At 44.9% G+C, this 9,676-nt stretch overlaps 1 protein-coding gene across 1 annotated transcript; it reads right to left on the bottom strand.

The window, feature by feature from the left end:
• Positions 1-4,351: 4,351 nt before the first annotated feature.
• LOC123409671 lies at positions 4,352-9,060 on the bottom strand. Its single transcript, XM_045102541.1, has 9 exons — positions 8,835-9,060; positions 7,484-7,534; positions 7,177-7,198; positions 6,946-7,060; positions 6,823-6,855; positions 6,271-6,396; positions 5,249-5,355; positions 5,098-5,169; positions 4,352-5,021 (listed from the first exon to the last, which is right to left on the bottom strand). The coding sequence occupies exons 1-9, from the start codon at positions 9,030-9,032 to the stop codon at positions 4,627-4,629; spliced, it is 1,119 nt and encodes a 372-aa protein (XP_044958476.1). The 5' UTR covers positions 9,033-9,060; the 3' UTR covers positions 4,352-4,626.
• Between the last annotated feature and the right edge of the window lie 616 nt (positions 9,061-9,676).

Below are 9,676 nucleotides of genomic sequence, written 5' to 3'. Positions count from 1 at the left end.
TCCTTTTTTTCGTAGATCCGTATTTTCAAAACGTTTTATCTCCTAAATCGTGCGTTCAAATCTCAAACCGTTTTCATCGTTGGTTTTCTCGCGTCGAGATCTTCAAAACTAGATGCCATGTTGATAGGTTTTGACAAACTTTTTTATGAAAAAATCGGACAAAAATTGTGCCTCACGCGGTAGAAGAAAAAACAGAAAACACGTTTTTTTTCCTTTCCGAGAGGCATGGGTCGTGCCTCTCATAAAGGCAAAACCGTGCCTCTCGCGGGAGCAAAACTGTGCCTCTCGCGGAAAAAAGAGAGAGAGCAGAAAACGTGTTTTTCCCCTTTTCGGGAGAGGCACGGACATGCCTCTCGCAAAAAAACGCGTTTTTCCCTTTCGGGAGGGGCACGGACGTGCCTCTCGCGAAGGCAAACCCGTGTCTTTCGCGAAAGCAAAACCGTGCCTCTCGTAAAAAAAACGCAAAATACGCCGTGCCTCTCGCAACGGCAAAACCGCGCCTTTCGCGAAAGCAAAACCGTGCCTCTCGCAAAAAAACCCGTTTTTTCCCTTTCGGGAGGGGCACGGGCGTGCCTCTCGCGAAGGCAAAACCGTGTCTTTCGCGAAAGCAAAACCATGCCTATCGTAAAAAAACGCAAAACATGTTTTTTTTTCCTTTCTGAAAAGGCATGGATGTGCCTCTCGCAAAGGCAAAACCGCGTCTTTCGTGAAAGCAAAATCGTGCCCCTCGCAAAAAAATGAAAACGCGTTTTTTCCCTTTCCGAGAAGCACGGTCGTACCTCTCGCGAAGGCAGAACCGTGCCTCTTGCTGAAGCAAAACCGTGTCTCTCGTAAAAAAAAATCAAAAACGAATTTTTTCACGTAATTTTTTCACGATTTTTTTTTATTTTTTCATTCGAAGTTACGAAAGACCGGTAAAAAACCATAACATAAAAAAATCGAAAAAAACCACTCAAAAAAGACGAAAACGCGTAAGAAAAAATAAATCAAAGCGAAGGCTCAAAACGCGACACGTGGCGACGGCTGAAAACGAGTGATGGCGCGCGGGAGCAATCGTTGGAAGGATCTGAACGCTCGCTAACTAGTTGCTCCCTGCCTGGTACAAGGCACGGCGGTTTGTTTTTGAAACAAATCAATCGAAGATCTCAAACCCTTTCGCTCGTCTTCGTCCTCTAGTTGGTCACCATAGGCATGCCTACTGCTCGGTGCCTCGGCCGCCGCTGGCTGTCGCCGGCTCGCCGCTGCGCGTGCCGCGCAGCAGTCCAGTACCCTGTCATGTGGCATAGGCAATACGTTATGTGAGCCGTGAGGGCATCACAGTACATACAGGGTACGTATCCATCCATGCTCTTGATTCATCCCTTCAAACCCTAATTTCAGTAGTTTATTTTATTCTTTATTTAGTATGTATTCCCTCCGTTTTTAAATATAAGTCTTTTCAGAGGTTTCACTAATGAACTACATACGAATGTATATAAACATACTTTAGAGTATAGATCCACTCATTTTGCTTCGTATGTAGACACCTAATGAAATATCTCAAAAGACTTATATTTAGGTACGGAGGGAGTACATAGTTAACTATTCATCCATGATCCATCCTTCAATTTCAGTGCACATGAAGTTTCAAAATTTTGATGTATAATTTTCTTGTTCAATCATTCACGGTATGTATCCAACCATCGTATTTTTTGTCAGTGTGTGTACATGTCTATGGTTTCAACCATCTGATATATAAATTTCTAATTATTTGCATCCTTTATTTTTCGGAAGCACTAAAGTATTATTGTTGTCGATGAAATCAGTCGAATCTGATTCTTAGTTCTTATTTGAATTAATCATATCATGTTAGTTTCACTTTGCTATCTTTTTATTATTTTCTATCGTAATATGACATTGTTCAATAATTATTATAGTCAAACTTAAACTAAAGATGTGTCATCAAAAGTATACTTTTACTAAGTTACATATATATATTTATGTATGATGCACACACATACATATATATGATCTTAGGACATAGGGGTCCATATTGTCGAATTCGCCTAGGGCCTTCCTAAACATAGGACCAGTCCTGCTGGCAGACAGTGTTGGCGAAGGCACGGGGAGGGCAGGCAGTTGTGGCGCTTGGGACCGACAGCCGGTGTTGACAAAGGCGCGGAAGGGTAGTCAGTTGTGACGGTTGGGACGTAGGGGCGAGGGATTGGTCTGTCAATGGGGCGATGGCTGGATTGTATCATGCACACACATACACATATATGATCTTAGGACATAGGGGTCCATATCGTCGAATTAGCCTAGGGCCTTCCTAAACATAGGATCGGCCCTACTGGCAGACAGTGTTGGCGAAGGCACGAGGAGGGCAGGCAGTTGTGGCGCTTGGGACCAATGGTCGGTGTTGACAAAGGCGCGGAGGGGTAGTCAGTTGTGACGGTTGGGACCAGGGCCGGCCCTGAGGGGGGCGGGAGGGGGGGGGGCGCCCCGGGCCCCCAAAACAAGGGGGCCCCGCCCAGATATGTGCGATCACCTTGGCCATGATCGGCAGCAGCTTGCTGCAGGTGCCATTAAAACTCTGTAAGCTATTCGATGGTGTATCAGGAAGAAGATGACTGAAGCGTTATTCTTTTAGTATACTGGGCCTTGGGCTTTGTTTAGCATGTAACGTATGATGGCAGGCATGTTTCCAAAAGAAAAAAAACAGTGGACGATCATAGTGGGGCAGTATCGGTTGACCAGAATTAGCATTCAGTTTAAAAAAACATAATTAGTGTTCAGTTTTGATTCTAGAAATAATTGATACTCCGGAATAGCGAACTCGTCTTCCCTTCGTCCCATAGATTGCAAAAAAAGGCCTGACCGAGGGAATAATTCATAGCCTATTTTTAGGTGCTCTTTACTGAGCACACGAAACTGTAAATTATTTTGAAATATCATATATTTTTAGAAGTTGATTCCATTTTATAAATTGACGGCCAATTGATGTATTAGCTTTATTTAGTGATGTACATTTAATATATCCAACTTTGAATTTAATATGTGCATATAGGCCCAGTGTATAGTTCCTATCTGAAAGATTGAATATTTGAAGTCAAATAAATTTCTTTGTTATGGGTTTTACCATACCAAAAATTTATTTCATCCTATAACACCGTAAACGTGTAGTATAGCTCGTAAAACGATAGTTGTAATTTGGCTTGACCTAGAGGCTAAGTCGTCTAGAGGAGATTGTACCACTCTTACTGGTCAAATACGCCCGCTAGAATTTGGATAACATATGCCTCTTACCTTTCATAGATAACAACATCATTATTGAGTTTGCATCTATGACTGTTGGTTTTTTTTCATATATAATATTTCTAAAAGATGATATTATTTGATGTTTCTAAATGTTTATTCATAACATTTTATATATACTTATATTAATCATTTGTTTTTTATACTAAAGAATCCATGTTTTACTTTCGCCCCGGGCTCCCGAAATCTCAGGAACGGGCCTGGTTGGAACGCAGGGGGAGGGATTGATCTGTCAATGACAGAAGCCGGCGTGGGAGGGGATGTGGCTGCGAGTGGAATGTTCCCGATGGCGGTTGACGTGCGGGCCGTTCCGGTTTTGGTTATACGACATCCACATGTGTGCTTTATTTTTGCAGCATAGCACTGCCTCAAAACGGGATCACACTGTTGGCGCCGCCACCTCGCGGCGCCGCTTCTTCCTCCTTGAGACGCAACTCCCTTGAACACTCTGAACACAAGGACACACATCAGGGGAACACACACGTACACACATAACTCACCGGAGAGAAACAAGCTTTGCCTCTTGCTCTCGGTGAGACACACATACGCTACATTTTTTTACCAGCCCTCACCGCCTCTTCTATTACTCAATGCAAAGTATATATACACCATGATCAGCACGGGCTCCATCTAAACTCACGACACTACTTTGACCCACTAACTAACCTCCTAGCTAGCATGCATACACGGACACTACTTCCACCATGCCTGCATGCATGCAAAACGGCCAGCCAAACCCGTTGGCTTGGTCCGGTTATTACTCAACTGACTAACAGCACACACGTCCCGGACTGAGTCGCTTCCTAGTTTCTGCAGGCCATTAGCTGAATTGGCGCATGCCACAACTAATGCATCCGATTCTTACTCGATCTCCACCTGCACACAACTCGGCCATCGGACTCGCGGAGTTTTGACGCATGCATCTAACTAACATTCCTGACTCAACTCACTCGATGAAATAAACATGATGAACACCTATACAACAAAGTTAATTCTAACACACACCTCAAAAATGGACCACATAAATTTGGAGATAGGGCAGATACTGGAGCAACAATTTTGGATCAAAATGCCCTAAAAAGCGATTTCTTTTTTGGATAGCTGATGTAAAATAGGACAACTGTTGGAGACACTCTAATCTCGTAAGACAAGGCAGTCTGTACTCTTTTAACAGCTCCAACGTCTCCACAGCACACTTGCATACAACGCATGTACTCCCTTTGTCCCAAAAATAAATGACTTAACTTTGCACTAACACTTTAGTACAAAGTTGAGTCACTTAATTCGAAACGGAGGGAGTACATCATTCTTCTCTTCATACCAGTTTAGACGTCACATATGTTCACGTGGACGCTTGTACAGGACGGTCTCCTCCTCGAGCTCAGCCCGGGCGTCGCTCACCAGCACCCACACCTCGGAGATCTTCTCAACGGCGCCTCCAAAAAGGTCAATAGTGGTGAATGCCCGTGATGTTGGCGCCACGGATCCCGGTTCTTGGAGCTCATTTCTTTCACTGGTGAATATGTTGGAGGAGCTCCTTTCTTCCGCGGGCTTCACCCTAGGCACGACTGCCCCATTCAGATATATGGTCTGGTTGTTAGCTCCGAAGGCGATCATCTTCCTAAGGCCTCCCCCATAGGCTAGGCTCTTGTGCATGTGCCCGAACACGACCAGCGGGATCAAAACCCCGGTTTCCCTTTGCAGGTCGGATATCGCTTGTTCCAGATCTGCGGAGGGTGACATATGAAGCAACTGTTTCGGAAAGGGGTAGCTAGATGGGGAGAATCGTCATGAATATCAGACCTGGATCGCCATGATCGCCACCGCCAGCTACCCAATCCCGCCCACAGATATCATCAATTCTTGAACCTAGACCTGCGTAGGCATGATAGAAAGGTAAGCTTATTAGGACATGAGATGTCTATACAACTAGATTACTGGAATGTTCAGAGACCTGTTGGTCCATTATGTGCAAGTAGTATGACAGAATGCTCGTCTGGTGCAGCCGTAGCAGCATCGAATATCTTCCTCGCACTTCCTGCCATATCATCGACACCATACCTACATGAATGGTCGCAGCCAACCAATGAGTGATAAATTATAAGTTACAGTTATGACTTCTGACCAACAACAGAAGTTCTTCACGGAAGGGAGGGGATAAAAGCAAGAATAGCCTGTGATGCACTTCCCTCATAAGGCAGGCTAAGTTGTAGGAATGGCCAAATGGCAATAAATTAGCTACCACATCTCGTAGGTGTATCATCATGTGCTAATCTTACCATCTATAGAGCGTCAACAAAATGGGCAAACAGCGAAGAGGTGAATATTGTTCTAGTGAAACTTTTGGAGGCTGGGCTGTATTAATCCTAGCGCTCAGTGAAGGCAGAGTTGCAGACTAATAAGCTAGTTTCATAACCAAAACCAGTTAAGGAACCAATTACTCTACATATCTGGTCTGGTGTCCTCATCTTCTTAAGATGATTTCAGATTATGACATACAACATATTACCCTTAGGCCTTAGATCCTTATAAGCACCAACATGTCGTGCACTGATATTTTTACTGCCTACCACAAGTAGTCGAGCACAGGATAACAAATTAGCCTTGTAATACAATTAGTAATTTCCCTAATCGAGAACAAACTATGAAACCTTTAAGCTTGACATAGGGAATTATTTTTCCGAACCATGCAGGAGGGTGATATCCGGATGTTTCTACTAGCAAATACAGCAAAACCTTTTGTATAAAATAATTCGCTAATACTTGACATGAGAAGGAAATAAATATGATATCTGGCACTCTGGTCATTGTATTACCAAGCCATTCTACACAAATTCACATGACAGCTTTAAAAACAAAATTCCGAAATAGCAGAAGTGAAGGACAAGATTGTAGAAACAAATTCATGACAAAGATATACCTAACAGAATAGTTGAGAAACCTAGGTGTCTATTGGTTAGTACATCTCTTACCAACCGTTGTGACAGAAGCTTTGGTCTAAATAACCTGTCACCCCCACAAGAAAATGGTCGCCCACCAACAACACTCAGCTTTATTGTTGGAAAATCCAAACATTGATATCCAACATGCTGCTCACCAAGGCTGATATTCACAAGAAAAAAAAAGTATCATTGACCGCATTTCCTGAACAAAAAGTATCATAGTCTGCTGAAGACTGCTAATAATGCAGATTCATCCTGCACTTCTAGCACTGCAAACTACTAAAACCAAATTAGCCTGAGAATTGGTTAACCTTTCTTTCTGCAGCGGTCCCTGATAACAGTTTACTCGATTCAGTCCCTCTCAAATTTAAGCATTATTCCAACTTAGTTCTTCGCTTTTAAGTAAAAAAGAGAAACACCTAACAAAATGTCCTAGCAGTAAAGCTAGAAACCTTATGGTGGTTACAGTGTCATGGCACAACAGAAGAACATACAGCAATTGTGCAAGCCTGCAAGACTAATTAATTGGCAGTTCCTCCAACAAAATCTCCACAAATGCAGCTCATAGCATATTAAAGGATTTTACCTTTCGAGCTGAAGCCGGACACGATCTACCTTCCTGAGTACCAATCAAGTACACAAGGATTTCAGAATAGCGAAGTGCATTTATCTATAGTTTCAACTTACTAAATGAAAATATGACTCATACTTCTCTGAAAATTGATGTGTGCGCCAGCAATCATGATTACCAAGAATTGCCGCCTTCGGAAACTGAAGATCCGAAATGCTTTTGACAAGTTGAATATTCTCATTGCCATAATCACCTGCCACAAATAGAGGAGAACAAACAGGAGATGACAAACAAGAAGCACATTGCATGCACTTGACCAACGAAAATGAAATTAGCAAATCCTAATGCAGAAATAGCAAGGAAGAGTACCTGTAAAAAGCACCAGATCTGGCTGCATTTCAAATATAACAAGTTAGAGCTTCTGACACAAAATCTGCATAGAGAATTATTTGTAGTATGAAAGTTTCTTTCAAAGTGCAATGCCCATATTGTAAATGGAACACGCGTAACAGATTAAGAATGGGTGGCAAGCATATGGAGGCCAGCGCATTACAAACAGACAGGACATGCATAGTGCATTGTAGAACAAAGGAGAAGTTACAACTTACAACAATGAAATATGGACATGATGAGACATCCAAATACAACAGACTGGATCCATATGAATATGCAATACCTGAAGAAAATGGAGTGCCTTTGTATCTTCATCAAGGATCCAATCATCGTGCTGCAATGTCCAGTGCATAACATCCAATTAATACCCTGTTCTTGTTACGTGGATTTCAGGGAATACATGATAACAATACATCTATTTTCTATGCTTTGATGATTTAATGTAGCCAAACTTAAGAAGATGGAAGTTAACAGTTCCTCCCCTTTCAGAGAAATAAGGGCCAGCAACTCCTTGTGTAAAGCACATCCAGAACAAGGCAGGGGCGGGGGGTTGCTTACAGTGTTGCTTAGGGCAGTCTAGTGCCTACCTTTTGAAATGCATTGCTCTAATTTCCACTCCAAGCTCCAGCACTGCCACCGTATTTAATCTCCCTGCCACCCCAACGGCGATTTCACATCCTGGTTCGAAAGCACAGATGATCACGCTGGCGCCAACAAGCTCAAAGGAGCAGGATTGCTGATCAACCCTGACTATCTGGTGCATTTTGTGCTTTTGCAATGGTTGCCTCTTTAATGCTGCCACCCCTGTTTGAGCGGAGCTGATCGAGTCAATCTTATGAGGGCTAAGCTTTGAATGCTGGCTGGTGCGAAGGCGCCCAGCCGCCTGCTGCTGCACGCTCGGACGCAGCATGTTTCAGTTCGGTTTATCTGCCTTTTCTTCCGTTTTTGTGTGTTTCCTCAGGTAGCCCAGTTCGGTTTTCTTTTTGTTTGAGTTTGGTTGATCTGTACTCTTGCGCAATCCGGGTAACTTCTTATAGCACAGAACAACACATATTTGGGTGTTTGTTGGAGAGAAAAGAAGGTATCCAAAAGATGGTACTTGAACGGTTTGTTTGAAGCCAAAAAATACATCCCCCCCCCCCCCCCCCCCCAATACGTACTTACTCGGTCTGCACCCCCCCTCCACGAGCAAGCTTTCATCTCACGCATGAACCTACCATTGGTTCATATAGACGCCAGAACATGTCTTCAATACGGCAACCATCACATCCAACTAATCGTCCTATATGACTCATCTAAACTATGATCAAATGCACCTTGGATGCACACCACTCGCAGTTCGCAAACAAAAACAGATATCATTGAACCTGAACCCCCCTTGTTGCACCCAAATCGGAGCCTAACTGAATTAACCAGGTCAAGGGCAGCGACTTCGGTGCACAATCCCCACCTCCGCCCTGCTCAGAATCCACTACGCGCACCGCGTACGAACCCCGTGAAGAACCACAACGCCACACCACGACTATCCATGCCAGTCTCGACGACCCGAAGCACGCCCGCGAGGAGACAGAGGGTCAAACGGTTTTATCAACTTTTATTAAGAGGGGGAGGAGGGAGGGAGGGAGAGAGAGTACCACATCGCCGACGACCGCGAGGCGGACGCGGCCGGCTCCGGCGCCGGCGCCGGAGGAGGCCATGGATCTGGACCCCGGCTTGGGCGGCGGCGTGGCCGGGGTGGAGGGGGGAGGAGGAGGGTTCGCGGGGGCGCGCGCGGCTACTGCTGCTGCTCCCGCCGACGACCAGGGAGAAAGGGCGCAAGACCGCACGAACATTTTGCTCCGGGTTGGGACTCGTATTGGGTGCGTGCCTGGCTGCCAGCTGCCATGCGGTAGGTGCACGGTGGCAAAATTGACAAAAATGACTCCCTCAAAGAACTCACGGAGTGACCCCTCGGGAAAAATGTCACCCGACTGACCCTTTTATGTGGCGTCCGACACCTAGGCGCCACACTACACTGTATGACGCCTAGCCGTTCGGCGCCTATGAATGAGGGAGGGGAATGGGGAGGGGTGGGGAGGGGGGCTGGCCCGTGACCAGTTAACACCCCGCCATCAAACTACATGATCTCACACCCCCACCATGACTAAAACACCGATGAAGGAAACCATACATGTCATTCATCACACCTCGTCGATGCAGACCACAATCTGCATCCGCTCCTCGACTATCTCCCAACCTCCGTGCTGACGCTGGAGTAGACTTCGTCGCAATGGTGGAGCCCGAGGACACAAGTCCATTACAAAGATGTCGTCGCTGCCACGATATCTCCACTTGAATAGACTGGTTTCCAAATCCATCACCAGTCATAGAGACGATCGCTTCGCCGGAGAAGAATCTAAAGCTTCTTTATTCAGCATCGTCGTCGCGAAGCGAAGAGGTCGGACCATCTAAAACCTAAACCTAAAGCAAAAACGAT

This window comes from Hordeum vulgare, chromosome 7H (assembly GCF_904849725.1).
Source record: "Hordeum vulgare subsp. vulgare chromosome 7H, MorexV3_pseudomolecules_assembly, whole genome shotgun sequence".
NCBI classification, from domain to species: domain Eukaryota; kingdom Viridiplantae; phylum Streptophyta; class Magnoliopsida; order Poales; family Poaceae; genus Hordeum; species Hordeum vulgare.
This window is presented reverse-complemented; position numbering and strand designations above follow the sequence as displayed.